Source organism: Dendrobates tinctorius, unplaced genomic scaffold (assembly GCF_039654945.1).
Source record: "Dendrobates tinctorius isolate UK_male_01 unplaced genomic scaffold, ASM3965494v1 ptg000107l, whole genome shotgun sequence".
Classification (NCBI taxonomy): Eukaryota; Metazoa; Chordata; class Amphibia; order Anura; family Dendrobatidae; genus Dendrobates; species Dendrobates tinctorius.
The window spans coordinates 8,052,705-8,076,070 of NW_027361775.1; the positions used below are offsets into that span (position 1 = coordinate 8,052,705).

Consider the following 23,366-nt stretch of genomic DNA (forward strand, 5'->3'; position numbering starts at 1 on the left):
GTCTTGACCATGTCTACATGCTTAAATGCACTGAGTTGCCGCCATGTGATTGGCTGATTAGAAATTAAGTCTTAACACACAGTTGGACAGGTGTACCTAATAAAGTGGCCAGTGAGTGTATATATATAAATCAAGGCAGAAAAGTCCAGCAAGCGGAAACTTCAGGTGGTATAATAAGATCCAAGAATTTTTATTGCAGATAATGTAAAAAATCCAGAGTTCAGTAACAAGATGCCGACATAATGCTGAACAGACTACGCGTTTCGGCGGTAACACCTGCCGCCTTCTTCATAATCTCAAACTGCTTCTGGAATACTCCAACATTCTTAAGTAGAAAAAACATTTCTTAACCTCATAATCAAGAAGTAGTAACAGGTGTAGATAACATCCTTCAATGTTAACTCTATAGCTTCCGGAAACAAGTGGAGAAAAAAAGCATCAGTGTGAACAGTACCTGCGCTAACAAAGTTATCTGACCAGGATAACAAAATAATTAAAGACACACATTATTACATTATTACAATGGTGTTATACAATGAAAACATTATGACTGAGATATAATAGCACTACTTGGAAAAACATGATATCAGAAAGTATTTATAATGTATTGCTAGATCCATTCTATTATTGAATCCATGTTGTAACCTTGTAGCTAAAAGAAACATCCATTTGCTTTCTCTTGCAAGAATTTTTTTGTGACAATTCCCCCCTCTGTTTTTTTAACCTGTTCAATGCCTATAAAAGAAAAACCCTTGACATCACCCCCATGTATTTGTGAAAAATGTTGGGAAACTACAGAGGATCCTTCTGGTGGCAAATTACCTGCATCAGAAAGAGGTTTTCTGATCCTTTTTTTAAGTATTCATAGTGCAACCTACATACTGTTTGCTGCAAATTTCACAATTAATTAAATAAATAACATTGGCGGTATTACAATTAATATATGAAAGAATATCAAAAGTCTCATTATTGTGCATAGACATAAATGTTTTAGATTTTTTTGCATGTTTGCAACATTTGCACACATTCGCTCCGCACCCATAGAAACCTTTGGTTTTTAACCAGTTGGTGTCCTGTGAGTTAAGAGACAAGGGATCCCTGAAAAGGCTAAAAGCGAACTTAGAGTGGGGGCAGGTTTAGCAACAAACAAAATAGATTCACTAGCTACCAGTGTTTTTAAGATTTTATCTTGACACAGAATGAGCAGATATTTCTTAATGATCGCAACAATATTATGATACTGGGGACTAAAAGATGTAGTAAAAGTAACTTTATTAGAACCATTACCAATATTATTGCATTTTGTCTTTTTATTTTTAGAGTGCAGCAAATGGGCTCTATCCATATTATCTACCAGATTTTTTGCTCTTTCCAGATAATAACTGGGATAACCTCGTTCACTTAATCTGGTGCAGGCTAAAGCCCCCGTTACAAACTGCGATATCGCTAGCAATATCGCTGCAAAGTCACCGATTTTGTGACGTTACAGCGATATTGCTAGCGATATCGCTGCATGTGATACTTACCTCCGACCGGCTCCCCCGCTGGTAATCGCTGATCGCGCGAGAAGCTGCTGGACCATTTCTCGTCGTCAGCTTCCTGCGGCGCTTCCTGCTGTGACGACGAGCGACGCGTGGAGCCGGGCGGGAGGACGCAGGATCGCCGCGTCTGACAGGTAAGTAGTGATCCCCGTCCCCAGCGATGTCGCTGGTGAGATCTGCCTGAGTGGCAGCTCACTAGCGACCACCCAGCGATGTACCAGCGATCCTCACCGCGTCATATCGCTAGTCGGGATCGCTGGTGCATCGCTAGGTGTAACGGTACCCTAAGTCCGCTTCTTTCTTATAGATGGATTCTTGTGTGCTATTTCTTTTAAACCGGATCAGTTCACCAAGAGGAATGTTTTTAATAGTATGTTTGGGATGATTGGAATTAGCTGTTAGAATACTGTTACAATACGTATTTTTTCTGTATGGTGAAATATTTATCTGATGTGTGATCAAATCACCTGTTAGAGTCAAGTCCAGAAAATTGGCCTAAAAATTATGTACTGAGCTGGTAAATTTAAGGTTATAATCATTGGTATCTAGATAGTTGAAAAAAATCACTAATAAAAGTATCTCCCAAAACATTTTTATCCCAAATAAACACCAAATCATCAATATATCTTTCTAGCCAAACAATATCATCTTTATAAGGGTTATCATCACAAAAAATGAAATTTTCCTCCCATGTAGCCATGACTATATTAGCAAGGGACGGAGAAAAACGTGCTCCCATGCTAACGCCCTGTGTTTGTAAGAAAAATCTATTGTTAAATGAAAAATAGTTATGTTCAAGGAGAAACTCTATTGCAGAAATAATAAAATTTTGGATGTTTATGTCATATGAGCTGTACCAATGTAAATAGTACCTAATGCATCTCAGAGCTATATGATGTGGAATAGAGGGATAAAGTCCCACCACATCACATAACAACCAAACATAATTCTTCTGCCACTGTATTCTCTCCAAGACTCCAACAACATCCCTGGAATCCCCAAGAAAACTCGGTGTCAATGGAACTATAGGTTTCAAAAAATGATCCACCCATTCTCCAAGCCTTTCACTAAAGGAACCTATATACCAGAGACTATAGGTCTCATTGGTGGAGGAAAAATTTCCTTATGAACCTTAGGAAGTGAGTGATAAACTGGAATAATGGGATTCTCTACATACAGATACTTTATAATTTTGTTTGTAATGGCACTCGTTCCTAGCCCTTCATGTAACAAGACATTCATTTTTTTATTAAAATCTGATGTAGGATCCTGTCTCAACTCAATATAAGTACTCAAGTCCTCCAAGTCCTGCAGGTTGAGTTTCTTGTAAAGACCGGCATTCATAGTCAAAACAGCGCCTCCTTTATCTGCTTGCAGAACAAGGAGGTCTATTCCACAGGGTAATAATCAGAAAAACAGTCTTGGAGAGAATACAGTGGCAGAAGAATTATGTTTGGTTGTTATGTGATGTGATGGGACTTTACCCCTCTAGTCCACATCATATAGCTCTGAGATGCATTAGATACTATTTACATCGGTACAGCTTATATATGACATAAACATTATTTCTGCAATAGAGTTTCTCCTTGAACACAATTATTTTTCATTTAATAATAGATTTTTCTTACAAACACAGGGCGTTAGCATGGAGTATGTTTTTCTCCGTCCCTTGCTAATATAGTCATGGCCACATGGGAGGAAAATTTCATTTTTTGTGATAACCCTTATAAAGATGGTATTGTTTGGCTAGGAAGATATATTGATGATCTGGTGTTTATTTGGGATAAAAATGTTTTGGGAGATACTTTTATTAGTGATTTTTTCAACTATCTAGATACCAATGATTATAACCTTAAATTTACCAGCTCAGTACATAATTTTTCGGCTTATTTTCTGGACTTGACTCTAACAGGTGATTTGATCACAAATCAGATTAAGGCTATGTGCCCACGTTGCGTGTTAAAACGCACAGTGAAAACCGGACTCCTTCCTAGAAATCGCGCGTTTTTCCGCGCGATTTCACCGCGATTTTACCGCGATTCTGTTCGAAATTTTGCCGCGATTTTCCAAGCGATTTGAAGCATCGCTTGGAAAGTGATTGACAGGTTGGTCACACTCGTCAAACAGTGTTTGACAAGTCTGAGCAGCTTTTTACTATTGAGGCCGCCTATGCGGCCTCAATAGTAAAAGATAAAATGTTAAAAATGATTAAAAAAATTTTAAAAAAAATCGGGGTATATTTACCTTCCGACGTCCCGTGCTGCATTCCCGGCCTCAGCGTTCCCAGTAATGCCTTGCGAGACCTGTGATGACGTTGGTCTCGCGTTACTATAGCGATCTCGCGAGAACGCTAGAGTCACGCGAGACTACGTCATCACAGGACCTTGCCGCAAGGCATTACTGGGCACGCTTAGGCCGGGAATGCAGCGCGGGACGTCGGAAGGTAAATATACCCCGATTTTTTATTTTTTTTCTTACAGGGGTATGGTACCCAGGGCCTGGAGGTCTCCTGACTCCTCCACACCGTGGGTACCAACCGCACATGAGACGATTAACTTCCCGCATGGTGGGCATAGCCACATGCGGGAAGTAAGCGATTCTCATGCATTCCTATGGGTGCGGAATCGCGGCAATTCTTTGTGATTCCACACAAAAGAATGATCATGCTGCAATTTTTTCTGCGATGCGTTTCCGCCGCAGAAAAAAGCGCAGCATTAGCACAGCATGTGCGGAATGCCATAGGAATGCATGGGGGGCGTTCTGTACACGATTTTTAAACGTTTTTGCAGCGTTTTCGCGCCAAAAATCGCGGCAAAAACGCTTAAAAATCGCATCGTGGGCACACAGCCTTATATTTCACCATACAGAAAAAATACGTATTGTAACAGTATTCTAACAGCTAATTCCAATCATCCCAAACATACTATTAAAAACATTCCTCTTGGTGAGCTGATTTGTCTAAAAAGAAATAGCACACAAGAATCCATCTAGAAGAAAGAAGCGGACTTAGCCTGCACCAGATTAAGTGAACGAGGTTATCCCAGTTATTATCTGGAAAGAGCAAAAAAACTGGTAGATAATATAGATAGAGCCCATTTGCTGCACTCTAAAAATAAAAAGACAAAATGCAATAATATTGGTAATGGTTCTAATAAAGTTACTTTTACTACATCTTTTAGTCCCCAGTATCATAATATTGTTGCGATCATTAAGAAATATCTGCTCATTCTGTGTCAAGATAAAATCTTAAAAACACTGGTAGCTAGTGAATCTATTTTGTTTGTTGCTAAACCTGCCCCCACTCTAAGTTCACTTTTAGCTTTTAGCCTTTTCAGGGATCCCTTGTCTCTTAACTCACAGGACACCAACTGGTTAAAAACCAAAGGTTTCTATGGGTGCGGAGCGAATGTGTGCAAATGTTGCAAACATGCAAAAAAATCTAAAACATTTATGTCTATGCACAATAATGAGACTTTTGATATTCTTTCATATATTAATTGTAATACCGCCAATGTTATTTATTTAACTAATTGTGAAATTTGCAGCAAACAGTATGTAGGTTGCACTATGAATACTTAAAAAAAGGATCAGAAAACCTCTTTCTGATGCAGGTAATTTGCCACCAGCAGGAGCCTCTGTAGTTTCCCGACATTTTTCACAAATACATGGGGGTGATGTCAAGGGTTTTTCTTTTATAGGCATTGAACAGGTTAAAAAAACAGAAAAGGGGGGGAATTATCACAAAAAAATTCTTGTAAGAGAAAGCAAATGGATGTTTCTTTTAGCTACAAGGTTACAACATGGATTCAATAATAGAATGGATCTAGCAATACATTATAAAGAATTTCTGATATCATGTCTTTCTAAGTAGTGCTATTATATCTCAGTCATAATGTTTTCATTGTATAACACTGTTGTATTAATGTAATAATGTGTGTTTTTAATTATTTCGTTATCCTGGTCAGATAACTTTGTTAGCGCAGGTACTGTTCACACTGATGCTTTTTTTCTCTACTTGTTTCCGGAAGCTATAGAGTTAACATTGAGGGATGTTATCTACACCTGTTACTACTTCTTGATTATGAGGTTAAGAGATGTTTTTTCTACTTAAGAATGTTGGAGTATTCCAGAAGCAGTTTGAGACCGTGAAGAAGGCGGCAGGTGTTACCGCCGAAACGCGTAGTCTGTTCAGCATTATGTCGGCATCTTGTTACTGAACTCTGGATTTTTTAAATTATCTGCAATAAAAATTCTTGGATTTTATTATACCACAGGAAGTTTCCACTTGCTGGACTTTTCTGCCTTGATTTCTACATTGTTGGACTTGTTCCCAGTCTTGGTCCGTGCAACACAGAGGAAACGGGTATTTACCATCCAGAGCTTGGAGGTTAGCTGGTCTATGTGTTGTTTTTATATATATATATATATATATATATATATATATATATATATATATATAGTGCTTCTCGCTAAATTAGAATATCATGAAAAAGTTAATTTATTTCAGTTGACCTGAGTATAATTGAAAGGGGGCACGTAATCAGCCCAAATCACTGACCATCACCTAACCCCAACAAACCAAATTCATAAGTTAGTTAAAGGGTTTTTCCCTTTCATTTAAGTTTCTACCCTGACTGCCATTTGCTATAAAACACAAACTATTCTGAACCTGCCTTCTCTGGGTCCACCCTCGAGTCTCTGCCACTACTCTCAGTATCTCGCATCGGCTGCAACGCTAACATCACATTGACAGTGTGGCAGACAGTCATTGAGTTCAGAGGCTCTAGAGGGGGTATTCCGCCTACACTGGCAGAGCCATTGAGCTCACAGATTAGCTGCCGTACTGGCGTGACGGTTTGATGTCAGCGCCACAGCTATTACCAGACACCAAGAGCAGTGGCAGAGTGTCACGGCTATAACTCGCACATGATCCTTGCACAGTGCTTCTCACTGTGTATGCCACTCGACTCATTCCTGTATTAGGCCACCATATTCCTGCTTCTCCACCTGGTTATAGGGAGGCATGGCCAGCTCATACAGGAATTTAACCTTATTATTAAATTCACAGAACATAAATTATTTGAGAACATAAACCAAGGGGTAACATTTCTCCTTGCGGAGAATAACGTATCAAGCATGCCGAGATGAAGAGACTTTTAAGCCGCATTGCTTCTCTGGGAAATATGCAAACTATCTCTTCAGAGAGGAAGAGGACTAGAACTCTAGTGCCACCTATAGGAAGCAGCAATCCTAAAAGTCAATCTCGACCCTTTAACCCCTTTACCCCCAAGGGTGGTTTGCATGTTAATGACCAGGTCAATTTTTACAATTCTGACCACTGTCACTTTATGAGGTAATAACCCTGGAACACTTCCATGGATCCCGGTGATTCAAAGTTTTCTTGTGGTATATTGTACTTCACGGTAATGGTAAAATTTATTTGATATGCCTTGCATTTAATTGTGAAAAAAAAATGGAAATTTGCTGAAAATTTGGAAAATTTCACAATTTTCCAACTTTGAATGTTCATGCCCTTAAATCATAGAGATATGTCACATAAAATACCTAATAAATAACATTTCCCACATGTCTACTTTAAATCAGCAAAATTTTGGAACCAAAACTTTGTTTGGAAGTTATAAGGCTGCGTTCACGTCGCGTTTTTTTCGCAGTCGTTTTAAACGCGAGATTTTGCCGCGAAAAATAAGCATCCCATGCAATCCTATGGGATTCCGCAATGCTGTGGTAATACTGCATTTTTTTCCGCGGCGGAATCGTAAAAAACGCAGCATGCTCATTAATTTAGCGGAATCGCGGCGATTCCGCCCACATAGGAATGCATTGTTCTGCTTACTTTCCGCATGGGGCTGTGCCCACCATGCGAAAAGTAAGCAGAACATTTGCGGATGGTACCCACGATCCAAAGGAGAGGAGACTGTCCTCCGGGCTGTGGTACCATATCCCTGTAAAAAAATGGAATTAAAATAAAAAATATTGTTATTCTCACCTTCCGGCGTCCCGCGCAGCCTTCCCACCTCTCTCCACGCTCCCGACATCTTCCGGTCCCAGTAATCCTTTGCAAGAATGACTGCGATGAAGTCGCGGTCTCGCGGGAGCGCGATGTCTCGCGGTCAATCACGATGACGTCGCGGGAGCGCGAAGTCTCGCGGTCATTCGCGCAAAGGATTACTGGGACCAGAAGATACCGGGAGCATGGAGAGCGGTGGGAAGGCTGCGCGGGACGCCGGAAGGTGAGAATAACAATATTTTTTAAATTATTTTTTACATCCTATCTTTTACTACTGATGCCGCATAGGCAGCCTCAATAGTAAAAAGTTGGTCACACTTGTCAAACACTGTGTTTGACGAGTGTGACCAACCTGTCAATCAGTTCTCCAAGCGATGCTACAGATCGCTTGGAAAACACTAGCATTCTGCAAGCTAATTACGCTTGCAAATCGCTAGTTTTTCCACCGGAAAATCGTGGGAATTTAAAATGCGATTTTCCCGCGGAATGGAATTCCGGAATTTTCGCGATAACTTCCGCGGGAATTCCGCTATGTGTGAACTTAGCCTAAGGGTTAAAAGTTAAACAGCGATTTCACATTTTTACAACACCATTTTTTTTTTAGGGATCACATGACATTTGAAGTCACTTTGAGGGGTCTATATGATAGAAAATACCCAAAAGTGACACCATTCTAACAACTGTTCCTCTGAATGTGCTCAAAACCACATTCAAGAAGTTTATTAACCCTTCAGGTGCTTCACAGGAATTTTTGGAATGTTTAAAAAAAATTAACATTTAACTTGTTTTCACAAAAAAATTTCTTCAGATCCAATTTTACCAAGGGTAACAGGAGAAACTGGACCCCAAAAGTTGTACAATTTCTCCTGAGTACACTGATACCCCATATATACAGGTAAACCACTGTTTGGGCGCATGGCAGAGCTCGGAAGGGAGGGAGCGTCGTTTGACTTTTCAATGCAAAATTGGCTGGAATTGAGATTGGACGCCATGTCGCATTTGGAGAGCCCCTGATGTGCCTAAACAGTGGAAACGTCCCACAAGTGACACCATTTTGGAAAGTAGACCCCCTAAGGAACTCATCTAGATATATGGTGAGCACTTTGAACCCCCAAGTGCTTCACAGAAGTTTATAATGTAGAGCCTTAAAAATAAAAAATATTTTTTTCAGAAAAATGATCTTTTCGCCCCAAATTTTTTATTTTCCCAAGGTTAACAGGAGAAATTGGACCCCAAAAGTTGTTGTGCAGTTTGTCCTGAATATGCTGATACCCCATATGTGGGGGTAAGCCACTGTTTGCACGCATGGCAGAGCTCGGAAGGGAAGGAGCACCGTTTGACTTTTTCAACGCAGAATTGGCTGGAATTGAGATCAGACACATGTTGCATTTGGAGAGCCCCTGATGTGCCCAAACAGTGGAAACCCCCCAATTCTAATTCCAACCCTAACCCCAACACACCCCTAATCCTAACCATAACACAAACCACAAACCTAACTCTAACACACCCCTAACCCGAATGGGAAAATGAAAATAAATACATTTTTTTAATCTTATTATTTTTCCCTAACTAAGGAGGTGATAAAGGGGGTTTGATTTACTATTTATGGCGGGTTTTTATGTTTGGCAGCTGTCACACACTAAAAGAAGCTTTTTATTGCAAAAAATAGTTTTTGCATCGCCACATTTTGAGAGCTATAATTTTTCTATATTTTGGCCCACAGTCATATGAGGTCTTGTTTTTTGCGGGACGAGTTGACGTTTTTATTGGTACCATTTTCAGGCACATGACATTTTTTGATCGCTTTTTATTCCGATTTTTGGGAGGTAGAATGAACAAAAACCAGCAATTCATGAATTTCTTTTGGGGGGGTGTTTATAAAGTTCTGCATGTGGTAAAATGGATAAGGCAGTTTTATTCTTTGCGTCGATGACAGCGATACCTCATTTATATCTTTTATGTTTTGGCGCTTTTATACAATAAAAACTATTTTATAGAAAAAAAATAATTATTTTTGCATCGCTTTATTCTGAGAGCTATAACTTTTTTAATTTTCTGGTGATGGAGCTATATCATGGCTTGTTTTTTGCAGGACCAGATGACGGTTTCAGATTTACCAAGTTTATTTATATCCGTCTTTTTTTTCTCGTGTTATTTCACTTTTTGTTTGGCGGTATGATTATAAAACTTTTTTTTTTTGTCTTTTTTCTTAATGGTATTCACTAAAGGGGTTAACTAGGGGGACAGTTTTATAGGTCGGGTCGTTACGGACGTGGTAATACTAAATATGTATTCTTTTATAGTTTAGATTTTTTTTTTTTTATTCAAATACTGATTTAATTATAAAATAACTTTTTTGTTTGTATTATTTTTTAACAATTTTACAATTATTTAATTTTTTTTAATTTCATTCTTTTACACTGTGTCCCATTATGGGACCCTCATTTTGTGCAGGCTGATCGCTTATGTGACATGCAGATCTGCATGCCATATAAGCTGTCAGCGCTGCACTCTGTGCACACTGACCTCAGAGACTTCCTGACTTGCACTGCATATGACAGGAAGTCTCTGAGCTCTGGTAACCCGGATGTCATCATGACGACATTGGGTTACCATGGGAGTGATCGGGACCACACGGCATGCTGCGGGGTCTCCGATCCAAAGGCAGAGGGACTGTTAGACCCTCTGCCTGCTCCCGGAACGCTGCAATCATGTTTAATCGCAGTGTGCCGGGTGTTAAAGCGCCAGGAGCGGTCCGTGACCACTCCTGGCACTTCATGCCGGGTGTCAGCTGTGAGAATCAGCTGACACCCGGCCGCGATCAGCCGCATTCCCCCCCTTGAGCGAGGTTGATCGCGTATGACGTACTATTCCATCCATGGTCATTAAGGCCCAGGGCACATTGGACGGCAATCTGTTAACCCTTTCCTCATAGAAATTCACGTATTTGGCGTATCAAATTTTTAAATAAACTTCTCTAAGTCTGAATTGTTGAATATTAAAGTAAAACGGGAAAACTGGACCCTCCTATCCAGAATTTCTTCATTCAAAAATAATTGTTCCCACATTACGCATTTAGGGACCAAGATTAGCAACTCCATGTCCTCTTTATGTAACCTAAATTTTATACCTCTAATCCACGATCTAGAGCGCGATTTCTCCTCGTGGGAGGATGCGCCTATTTCCTGGTTTGGTAGAATCAGCCTGATAAAGATGATTACCCAAAATACTATACTTTTTTCAAGTCTTGCCTATTGACATCCCACAATCTTTCTCTCAAAAAAGCAAACCTCTGATTTCCAAATTTATGGCAAAATAAAGATTGTAGAATTAAATATTCCACACTAATAAAAAGGAAAAATAAGGGGGGACTGGGACTTCCAGACTTTAAAAAATATAGACTTGCTACACACTTGGACAGAACGAGGGAATGGAGAATATTCCCACCTAGGAAGCTTTGGGTTGACATAGAATCCAGTTCTCTTAATAGAAACATCAATCATTATCTCTGGCCAACACAATATAATACATTCAAATATTGCAAAGTTATAAATCCGCTCACCAAACTATCCATAAGCCTCTGGAACAAAACTAGCAAAAAACACAGTCTGATCCCTAATGTTTGCACATATACTCCGCTATTGTACCTGATACCAAATAAATATAAATCTGTTAAAAATACTAAATCCTCAGAAAATCTTTCTTGTGTACAAATCGGCCAACTAACTCAGAAAAATAAAATTCATTCCAATAGCAAACGTATAACGATATTTAATGGCATCAAACTGACAAATTCTGAATTTGAAATCATAAAAGAAACAGTTAGAATTCACTTGCCAGATATCTCTAGCAAAACAGTTGATAATTTAATACAAAATGTCTTTTTTGAAATTAATATAAACAAAAAAAATAATTTCTAAAATATATAAAATCTTTTGCAACTCAGTAGAAATCCCCCATTTTATTGGCAAAAGGGAAAAAGAATTAAATATAACTTTGAAAGCAGAAGGGGTCTTAAAATGTCTAAAGAGATCCTCTCTATTTGTCCCACATTTAAATACCAAGAATTAAACTACAAAATAATATCTCGATGGTATAAAACTCCAGAGATTCTTAATGAAATTGATAATTCTTATTCGCCTAATTGCTGGAGATGCAATTTGTTATCTGGAACACCGTCCCATATATGGTATGAGTGTGCTAAAATTGTACCCTTCTGGGAAATAATACAAAGCCATATAAGAAAAGCTCGGCCCCTTTAACTCCCCAACTAATCCTCCTTAACGTCCATCATCAATACCAGCATTTTACTGCTTATACTATAATATCCCATCCCCTTTATGCGGCTAAAATCCTCATTGCAAGACATTGGAAGGATACCGATCCCCCTTCTCTTTCAGAATGGATTAACAAATTAAATAGTATATACTCATTCAAAAAAATTTTACCTGATTTACTCCAATGAAGACCAACTTCGAGAGAGCTGGTAACAATGGAATGAATTCCAAAACAGGATGAAGCTTTACATCTTGGAATTAATCACCAAGTATGTTTGTGCGATATACAACTTTTCATGTTTTAGTTTCTCTACTAAAGAACAGGAAATAAAGGGTTATTTCTCAACAGGACTACCACCTCTACCTTCCACGCTCATTCCTCTTGCCCTTGTTTGTTTCTCCTTCCCCATCCCCTTTTTCTCTCTCCTATCCCCAGTTCCCTTAAAATTTGTACCCCTTATAGAAAACGAATGTTGATTTTTCTTGGTATTTTTGCTGTTTTTACTGCTCGCACCAACATTCTTTAAATAAAGTATTTATAATTTTTTAAAAAATGCATCTTTTTTTCTTGCCAACACTCTGGGTTTTTCTGCAGAAAAATATGCTCCAAATACTCAATATGTGCCATGGATATACAGGGTGCTCCATTTATATGGATACACCTACATTAAATGGGAATGGTTGGTGATATCAACTTCCTGTTTGTGGCACATTAGTATATGGGAGGGGGGGAAACTTTTCAAGATGGGTGGTGACCATGATGGCCATTTTGAAGTCAGACGTTTTGGATCCAACTTTATTTTTTCCAATGGGAAGAGGGTCATCTGACACATCAAACTTATTGAGAATTTCACAAGAAAAACAATGGTGTGCTTGGTTTTAACGTAACTTTATTGTTTCATGAGTTATTTACAAATTTATGACCACTGAAATGTGTTCAATGTGCTGCCCATTGTGTTGGATTGTCAATGCAACCCTCTTCTCCCACTCTTTACACACTGATAGCAGCACCGCAGAAGAAATGCTAGTCTAAGGGGGTCAGATTCCTTGTAGGAATGCTCAGACCTGACACCCATAATGTGGTGATGCACCATCTTGCTGGAAAAACTCAGGGAACGTGCCATCTTCAGTGCATAAAGAGGGCAACACATCATCATGTAGCAATTTCAGATATCCAGTGGCATTGAGGTTTCCATTGATGAAGAAAAACCCCACTGTCTTTGTACCCCATATACCACACCATACCATCAATTATGGGTGTCAGGTCCGAGCATTCCTACATGAACAGTTTCCTGGAAAATGGATTGGTCGTCTTGGGCCAGTTGAATGGCCACCAAGGTCTCCCAATCTGACCCCCTTAGACTTTTATCTTTGGGGTCATCTGAAGGCAATTGTCTATGCTGTGAAGATACGAGATGTGCAGCATCTGAAACAACGGATACTGGAAGCCTGTGCTAGCATTTCTTCTGCGGTGTTGCTATCAGTGTGTCAAGAGTGGGAGAAGAGGGTTGCATTGACAATCCAACACACTGGGCAGCACATTGAACACATTTCAGTGGTCATAAATTTGTAAATAACTCATGAAACAATAAAGTTACGTTAAAACCAAGCACACCATTGTTTTTCTTGTGAAATTCTCAATAAGTTTGATGTGTCAGATGACCCTCTTCCCATTAAAAAAATAAAGTTGGATCCAAAATGGCCGACTTCAAAATGGCCACCATGGTCACCACCCATCTTGAAAAGTTTCCCCCCTCCCATATACTAATGTGTCACAAACAGGAAGTTGATATCACCAACCATTCGCATTTTATATAGGTGTATCCATATAAATGGCCAACCCTGTGGAAGAGAACACCATGTTTAAGCACAGGTAAGTATTTACAGGGCTGCTTAATACTTTCTGTATATTGTTAGAGTGAGATATCATAATACAAGTGACCGTTTGCCCAGTCAATAGTGAAGCAGTGGTGGAAGGAGTTTTAGTATGGAAGTCAATGAACCCATTCGAGCGCACCAGCCTTACGTTTGTGCAGCATGTGCCGTCCTGAGGAATACAGCACAGGTTCTCATATAGGACATGTTCACCTGCCTTACCTGTTCTAACCTGCCACCACTCTTAGTCGGACAGTGATGAGATTTCCTTGAAAATAGTTTGCCGTGTATGCAACTTTACAAGCATTAAACACAATGGTTTGATGCTTTGTAAATACAACCCCTGGCAAAAATTATGTAATCACCGGCCTTGGAGGATGTTCATTCAGTTTTTTAATTTTGTAGAAGAAAAGCAAATCACAGACATGGCACAAAACTAAAGTAATTTCAAATAGCAACTTTTTTCTTGTTTGTTTTTTGGAGGCAGCGGCAGCAGCAACATGATGGGGCCACTCACTGTCCTCATTATCTGGGGCCACACACTGTGCAGCAAAACTGGGGCCACTCACTGTGCAGCATTATCTTGGGCCACACACTGTGCAGTATTATCTTGGGCCACAACACAATGTGCAGCATAATCTGGGGCCACACACTATGCAGCATAATCTGGGGCCACTCACTGTGCAGCGTAATCTGGGGCCACTCACTGTGCAGCGTAATCTGGGGCCACTCACTGTGCAGCGTTATCTGGGGCCACTCACTGTGCAGCGTTATCTGGGGCCACTCACTGTGCAGCGTTATCTGGGGCCACTCACTGCGCAGCGTTATCTGGGGCCACTCACCGCGCAGCGTTATCTGGGGCCACTCACCGCGCAGCATTATCTGGGGCCACTCACCGCGCAGCATTATCTGGGGCCACTCACCGCGCAGCATTATCTGGGGCCACTCACCGCGCAGCATTATCTGGGGCCACTCACCGCGCAGCATTATCTGGGGCCACTCACCGCGCAGCATTATCTGGGGCCACTCACCGCGCAGCATTATCTGGGGCCACTCACCGCGCAGCATTATCTGGGGCCACTCACCGCGCAGCATTATCTGGGGCCACTCACCGCGCAGCATTATCTGGGGCCACTCACCGCGCAGCATTATCTGGGGCCACTCACCGCGCAGCATTATCTGGGGCCACTCACTGTGCAGCATTATCTGGGGCCACTCACTGTGCAGCATTATCTGGGGCCACTCACTGTGCACCCCAGGCTTATATGCGAGTCATTAAGTTTTCCCAGTTTTTTTTTTAGACAAAATTAGGGGGGGGGTCGGCTTATACACAAGTATATACGGTAACCATTACTGACCACCACATTTTTTGTTCTTGATTACTTTTAGTATTTCTTAAAGCCAGAAAGTTGCCATTTGAAATGATTTTAGTTTTTTGCCATGTCTGTGATCTTTTTTACTACAAAATTAAACAACTGAATGAACATCCTCCAAGGCCGGTGATTCCATAATTTTTGCCAGGGGTTGTATTATGTTCAGTCTGGGCACTAGCACAGTTGCATTGACAAGTGCCCCAGTATCTGCAGAGTACACGACTGCTTGGATACTTTCTGCTGTTTTTTTCTTCTTTATTCCCATATACAAATCTATATTGTTACACAAAGTATTTTCTTTCCAACAGATAACTCGAGTCCTCTGGTGGTACTACTTTTCCAAGCTCATTGAGTTCATGGATACGTTCTTCTTCATTCTCCGTAAAAACAACCACCAGATCACCGTCCTCCATGTCTATCACCACGCCTCCATGCTCAACATCTGGTGGTTTGTCATGAACTGGGTTCCCTGTGGACACTGTGAGTAGTTAGAGTCCCTCATTTGGAATGAGATATGCACCATACAGCCACGTAGGATGCGTACACAGTTGATGGTTTTGTCTCATTGAAACCTTGTCATTTACGACATTGTGAATGATAAAGAAATCCCTCCATACAGTGCAACTGGTTTTTCATTTCAGGTCCCTCCCTGAGATCACGCCAGTATTCTTTTATGACCTGCAAGTTTTTTTCTGCTTTTTAATTGGTAAAATAGAATTAAACTCCAAGAAAGAAAGCGGCATTGTTTCCCTTCAGCTTGCTTTGTAAAATGAATTCCCAAGTTACCAGCCCCACCTGTGTGTCATAAAGATGGCCATAGAGAAAGCCCAGGAGCCAGTGCCTGGGAAAGGATGCCTTGGGATATCATCCACCCCTCAGAAGGTGAAGCATCTCAAAGCAGCTTTTAGCAATGGGGAATTAAATTATTGCTTAGCCTTCAAGCTGATATTAAATATAACAATCTGTGCAGGGGGAAAAAACATATTATTAAAGTGAAGCGCAACTTTGATGACCTGGTCCATCTCAGTAGAGAAAACTGCTCAAAATAAGATGATGATGTAAACTATGCCACTATAACCTTGTCAGAAGGTCAGAATTAATGGCTTCCCAATAAAGAAATTTCATTGTAGTGGACTTTAAGCTAATGAAATACCCTAGTAAAATGATGATATAGGCGTTCTCTGGACATCGATTGCCTACCCATGTCACATCCATATATGAACACACTCCCACTGCTTCCACCTCTGTCTACAGGCGGCGCCGTATTTTCACTGCGAATGATGTTGGGCGACACAACGCGTGTTTCAGATTTGACTTTAGTGTCCCAGTGGTTAGTAAACCTCTGTTTTTGGCTTTTGGCTACAATCCCTTGCTGGGCTCCTTTCCCATTTAAAACCTTAGTACTCTGTACTAAGCTGCCAGTTATAGTTTTAACCTGACCCTGGTTCAGTCCCTGGTCCACTGCTTCCTTAATCTTGCACAGTATATTATGTTGCTGATCTTGAATTGTTTTGACCCCCAGCTCTGCCTTACAATTCTACCAGAGTTTTTGCCCTTTTTAGTTTTGACCTGGCTCATATGACCCTCTTCTGTTAAATCGATCCAGCAGCCACTCCACAGATGTAAGCTAGGGGTCCCCAGATCCCTGTATAGGAGTTACGGGGCGAAGGCCAGGGTTCTTCAGGGACTTACTAAGTAGAGCAGCTAGCGCAGCGTCTGTGTGTGGAAGCCCTATTAAGAGTTGCCAGACTACCACAAACAGTGCCCCTTTACATCCCCCTATTATACTAGAATGATTATATGAATTATGATATTTGCTATAAAAGTCATATCTGTGATGATTCATGAGCTTTTTATTTTATTTGTGTTTTCTTGTTTTAGCCTACTTTGGTGCCACTCTCAATAGCTTTATTCATGTCCTCATGTACTCTTACTACGGACTCTCGGCTGTTCCATCCATGCGTCCTTACCTATGGTGGAAGAAATACATCACTCAGTGCCAGCTGGTAAGCCTTCCATGGATTCATCTGTTATGTCATATCTGCCATCCACATAGGGGTAATATTTTGTTTTCCCTGTTCATTTATGGTAGGGTGCAGATAATGATTTTAGTTTACAAATCTGGTGACTAAGAATTAGTTACTAGCTTTTCTTATACATAGAATTTGTTTTATGTCTACCATGATTCTGCATTTGGGATTAATCCAGATATGTGTCCTGTATGCGTTTTTGATTTTTGTGTTTTCTATATTTAGGCATCCATAGACTGTGATGTCATGTGTCTTTTGTTCTCCATCTCTTAGTGGTATTTATTAAGGATCATTTTGTATGTATAAATATAATTTTCATTTTGGTGTCTTTGCACTAAGATGTGTGTGTTCAGTCACTTCTCATTGGGTACGTTATGGAGTTCATGCACATTAACGTGAGAGACAAGTCATCGCAATTCACTACTATCACTTTTCACAATTGGGAGCTGTTTCTTCTCATACCATACTTTCTGTAGGTGGACCATATTTAGATAGGGTATTAGCTTAAAAGTATAGCTGTGCATTCCATTTTTTTAAGACCACATCACATGCAGAGATATATATCGAGCATAGTTCAATAAAACCTCATCTGTGCAGGAAGCATTAATTTACAGACACAATTTCAGGATGGGAAAGCAACACCTAAGACACAAAAACAATGGAAGGAACCACCAAAGCCCCCATACACATTAAACTAAAGTTGGCCAATATTGGTGGGATTGGCAGAGAGTCTGATGGTTATGGCAGCCTCCCTAAGCTTGATTGACAGATGATATTCATGGAGAGGATTCGGGTCTTGGACTTTCAATGCCCCATCCTTTTGTTGGGCATGCCGGTAAGTCGCTGCTGGTGTCTGTCAGCAGCTATCTTATAGAGAACACCGGAGCACTCTTGTCAAGCCACAAGAGTTCCTGTGTATGGTGGATTCCAGAGAGATACCTTTTGGCCGACAGCTATCTAATGTGTATGGAGACTTTTACAGTTTTTGATGAAAAAGTTCCTTTGTGGCTAAGTTTCCTTTAGGACTCTATTCACTATTATAACGCTCTACATGGGCTTACAGTGGCATGTAAACGTTTAGCCACACCTGGTCAAAATTACTGTTATTGTGAACAGTTAAGCAAGTTGACGATTAAATGATCTCTAAAAGGCCTAAAGTTAAACATGACACATTTCCTTTGTATTTTAGGGATAAAATAATATATTTTCACACTTTCAAAATTACAAAAAGTAAAATGGGCCAATGCAAAAGTTTGTGCACCCATAGAGATTTGTGAGCTCAAATAAGTTTGAACAAGGTTTCAGATCTTAATTAGCCGGTTAGGCTTATGGCTGGTTTACTATCATTGTTAGGAAAGGCCAAGTGGTGCAAATTTCCCTGCTTTATCAAAACCCAGCCTCCTCTAACTTTGTGCCAAAACACTGCAGCCACGTGTTCTTGTAAGGAGCTGCCTAGCTCTCTGAAAATGGTGGAGGCCCACAAAGCAGGAGAAGGCTGTAAAAAGATGGCAAAACTTTTTCAAGTTGCAATTTCCTCAGTTCAAAATGTAACTAAGAAAGTTAGCAGGAAGAGTGGAGGTCAAGATAAGGTGTGGAAGAGCAAGCAAAATTTTAGTGAGAGCTGCTCGTAGGATTGTAGAGAGGCAAATCAGAACCCCCTCTTGACTACAAAAGACCTTCAGAAAGATTTAGACTCTGGAGTTGTGGTACATCGTTCTGCTGTGTCCTCACCATAAAATGCAGCATCAGAAGTATGCAAAAGAGCATCTAAACAAGCCTGATGCATTTTGGAAACATGTCCTGTGAGGTTAAAATAGAACTCTTTACAATGATCAAAGGTATGTGTGGAGAAAAAAGGAAAAGAACATCTCGTCAAACATTAAGCATGCGGTGGATCAATCATGCTTTGGGGTTGTGTTGCAGCCAATGGCACAAAGAATGTTTCATGGGTAGAGAAAAGAATGGCTACAATAAAATGTCATCTTTAACTTGCTTAACTGTTCACAAGAACAGTAGTTTTGATCAGTGGTGCCCAACCTCTTACATGCCACTGAACATGTACCTCCTCATGCCTCTGACTTCATACATAGCCATACAATGTTTTGACTGATTCTGGCCTATGAATTTACTCTGCATTGCATGATGTGAATGTTGCATTTCTTGCACATTTTGTGTGTTTGCATGTTAGGAAATCAATATTTAGGATATGTTCTTATTTTCCACAGACCCAATTCGTCCTGACAATGTTTCAGACCAGCTGTGCAATGGTTTGGCGCTGTGCCTTTCCCATGGGATGGCTGTATTTCCAGAACGGCTACATGATCTCTCTTATCATCCTCTTTTCTAACTTCTACATTCAGGTAGGAACATTTCTACCAATGTATCCTGATAGAGGACACCACTTTTTCCCCGTGGTATAGCAGCAGCAGGCAGTGGTGTCTGCTGCCTCCTATCTGCCACTACTGAACACGACACTGCCTGGAGGCTCCCTGTGTGGTTCCTTAGCGTAAGGAGTTGAATTCCTGACCGATGGGTCATTTGTTCTTTCCCTAAAATAGACTAGCTAAAAGCAGAAAACTAGAAATATTTTTTGATGTCTACTGATGTATTCCCAAGCTATATCCCATCAAAATCAAGAAACTATGAGGAAAATAAATCTATATAGCAGTATTTACCCGCAGCCCAGCTCTTCTGCCTAAAGGGCCTGTCACACTAAGCGATATCGCTGTAACGTCACTGGTTTTTCTGATGTAGCAGCAATATCGCTATGTCTGATACTTACCTCCGACCGCTCCCCCGCTGGTTATCGCTGATCGCGCGAGAACGTCCTGGACCGCTTCTCGTCGTCAGCTTCCTGTGGAGACACGAGCGACGGGAGGACGTCAGGATCGCCGCGTCTGACAGGTAAGTAGCGATCCCCGACCCCTGCGATGTCGCTGGCGAGATCTGCCTGTGTGACAGCTCACTAGCGACTACTTAGCGATGCACCAGCGATCCTGACCGTGTGATATCGCTGGTACATCGCTAAGTGTGACAGTACCTTAATGCTTATTTTTTTCATGATGATAGGGATCGGCCATTGCCCTTATAGTTTTCTAGAGATCTACGTCCACAATCCTTCCAGAAACTTTCATTAGTTTCAAAGTGGGCCTATGAGATATCCTGACATTGTAGTATATGTGACTCCTTATTCTATTCTTATTCCTCTTTGGGTTTCTTAATCCTCATACATGTGATCACATTACTGTCCTGCATTTCTTCAAAACTCATTCACACTTCTGTTCTTTGCGTATGATAGCATTTGTATGCAAAGAACAGAAGTATGAATGAAGTGTGCTTCTTTTTCACCAATAGCACTCATACCTATAATTGGGGCCATTCATGTGTCCTTTATTTTTCACGGACCAAGCATTCTGTGCAGAATTGCAAAGACGTCCAATATTGATCCAAGTGTCAGATCTAAATCAACAATACAAATCTATGGGTCCATTGGACAGCATTCTGATGCCATCTGAGTGCAGTCCGATTTTCATGGGCTGCCAGATAGGAAAAAGTGGAGTAAAATTTTTTTTTTTTTTTGCACTTATGAGAAAAGCAAATGACACTTTTACCAAATTCAGACTAAACTCTGATGAAACCCAGACCAAAATTGCTGATGAAACTTGGCCAGTTTTTTTGTACATCAAAAAAACTGATATGTCAGTGAGCCATAAGATATACTTATACTCACCAAGTATTTGGTGAGTTTTTGATGTTGCAAATTTTCTGCAGAGTCTCTGCACCAATAAGCTAAATTAGATTACTTGCGTTTTTTTCATTGCATTTTTTGAGTGTTTTTTATGTTTGTTTTCATTGTATTTTTTCATGGCTCAGTCTTTGTCTTTTTTCGGTATGTTATGTATTGAAAAAAACTGCTTTGTTTTGGATGCTTCCTGTTACTTAGCTATGATAAAACCTTGCTGATAAGGTTCTGTGCGGATTACAGACATTTTCTTTTTTTACCTGCAGATTTCTTCATCTCATTCAATTCTGTTGTAAAATCCAAACATAAAATACATATTTACTGAAAGAGAAATTGACATATTGTGAAACGCATTGTAAGGTAGTTTACACTGCGTAAACAAAAAAAAGCGAGATTTTTATTAATCCCATACACTTTGATGAACCTGTAAGACTGTTTGTTTTTTTGCACAGCGAACATACACAGCTTCTTAACACAAAAATACTCATCGTGAAAAATTAGGCTAAGGGCACGTGCACATGACCGATTTTCTCAGATGAGTGCTATCCATGATTGCCAAGGATAGTACTCTGATATACGATATTCTGTGGGGCTGTCAACATGTCAGATTTTTTCCTTAGACTGAGTGGTCCGTGGAAAAAAAATGGAGACATGCACGATTTTGATCAAAATAGGCAATGCAAGTCTATGGATCTGTGAAAAATATTTGAAATCACTCAGATGACATCTGAGTGCTGTCTGATTTTTATGGACTGACAGAATGAAGTAGGTGGAGAAACTAAAACACATCAGTCATCAGGAAGTATATACCAATGCATTATCAGTAGAGGTGGGCGAACCCGAACAGTAAAGTTCGGCGTCCGTACCGAACACCTACTGTTCAGGCACAGACACCGAATATGGACTTCTCCAGGAAGTCCGTGTTACTGATCGGGTTCGGCTGCCCGAACACCGGGTGTTTGTCACGCTGTTTTGTGCATGACAGTGCAGCAAACACAGCTTCTGATCAGCGGTGAAATCATCCCCGCCAGTCAGAGAGTTGTGGTTCCTACGCTGTCAAAAGACATCGTGAGCGCTCAGCTGTGATCGGAGGTATAAAGGTTACCTCCGGTCACTGGTTTCAGCTGATGAGACTACTGATCCCATCATCCGACACCTGCTGCCTCTAATAACAGCGAGAGCAGGAGCGGCGGATGAGAGTATTCATCAGCCGCTCCTGCGCTGTAAATAAATAATTAAAAAAAAAAAGTCATGGGTTCCCCTGGATTTTTGTTTACCAGCCAGGCAAAACTCATAGCTGGGGGCTGCAACCCTCAACAAGGCTAGTTCTCAAGAATAGAGAGGTCCCCACGTCGTATTTTTTAAATTATTTAAATAATTTAAAAAAACAGCGTGGGGTCCCCCTCCCATTTCTGACAACCAGCCTTGGTAAAGCAGACAGCTGGGGCTGGTATTCTCAGGCAGGTAAGGGTCCATGGATATTGCCCCCCAGCCTAAAAATAACAGCCCACAGCTGCCCAGAAAAGGCACATCTATTAGATGGTCAATTCTGGCGCTTTGCCCGACTCTTCCTACTTGCCCTGTAGCGGTGGCCAGTGGGATTCATATTTGTGGGTTTGATGTCACCTTTGTATTGTCAGGTAACATCAAACCCACGGCTTGTCTGTAAGACACCTATCCATTACTAATCCTATAGTTGTGTGGTAAATACAGAGCCAGAATATAGCTCTTTATTAGAAATAAAACAAAACACAGTTTCCCATTTTTATTTAATTCCACCAAAGCCCTCGTTCTCCTGTAATAAAACTTAAAATAAAAAAAACAAAACAATATCCCTCCCCTATCCGTCATTCTGTCCCATGTCGTAATCCATGTCTGAGGGAAAAAACAGTTTTCAACCTGGATGGTGCCAAGATGCGATTGTCCAGGCTGAGAACCACTGGGGAATGAACTGTTGCAAGCGCAGCCTCAGTGACTGGGGTTGACGTCATCGAGGTTCCCTCCGGTCAGTGAGGCTCCGATCCCAGCGGGCTGAGCTGCCATGACCTTGGTGAGATCCTCGCTAACTATTTCCCCCTAGACATGGATTACGGCGTGAGACAGAACGACAGACGGGTATGGTATGTTGTCGTTTTATTATTTTAGTTTTATTACAGGAGATCGAGGGCTTCGGTGGATTTAGGTGAGGTTCTAAGTATGGTTTAATTAAGATTATTAAAGGAGTCTGTGTCATTCTTTCAATTAAAGGACTTTTTTCTAGGTGTCTGTGTTCTCTTATTATGTGACTATGGGGTTAGTAGTGGGGATGTCTTATTGATGCCTCTCCATTACTAACCTTGGGACTTGATGTCACCTGACAATACAAAGGTGACATCAACCCTCCCAACTATCACCCCACTTGCCACCACTACAGGGCAAGTGGGAAGAGTTGGGCAAAGCACCAGAATTGGCACATCTAATAGATGCACCTTTGCTGAGCAGATGTGAGCTGCTATTTTTA

At 40.7% G+C, this 23,366-nt stretch overlaps 1 protein-coding gene across 2 annotated transcripts in view; it reads left to right on the plus strand.

Moving 5' to 3' along the window:
- The window catches only part of ELOVL5 (ELOVL fatty acid elongase 5), a 79,044-nt gene that overhangs the window by 48,479 nt on the left and 7,199 nt on the right, over positions 1 to 23,366 (plus strand). For both annotated transcript variants that reach the window (XM_073589152.1, XM_073589153.1), the window contains exons 5-7: positions 15,403 to 15,574; positions 16,976 to 17,100; positions 19,350 to 19,484. In XM_073589152.1, the coding sequence (XP_073445253.1) occupies positions 15,403 to 15,574; positions 16,976 to 17,100; positions 19,350 to 19,484 (432 nt within the window). The remainder of the gene's footprint in view (positions 1 to 15,402; positions 15,575 to 16,975; positions 17,101 to 19,349; positions 19,485 to 23,366) is intronic.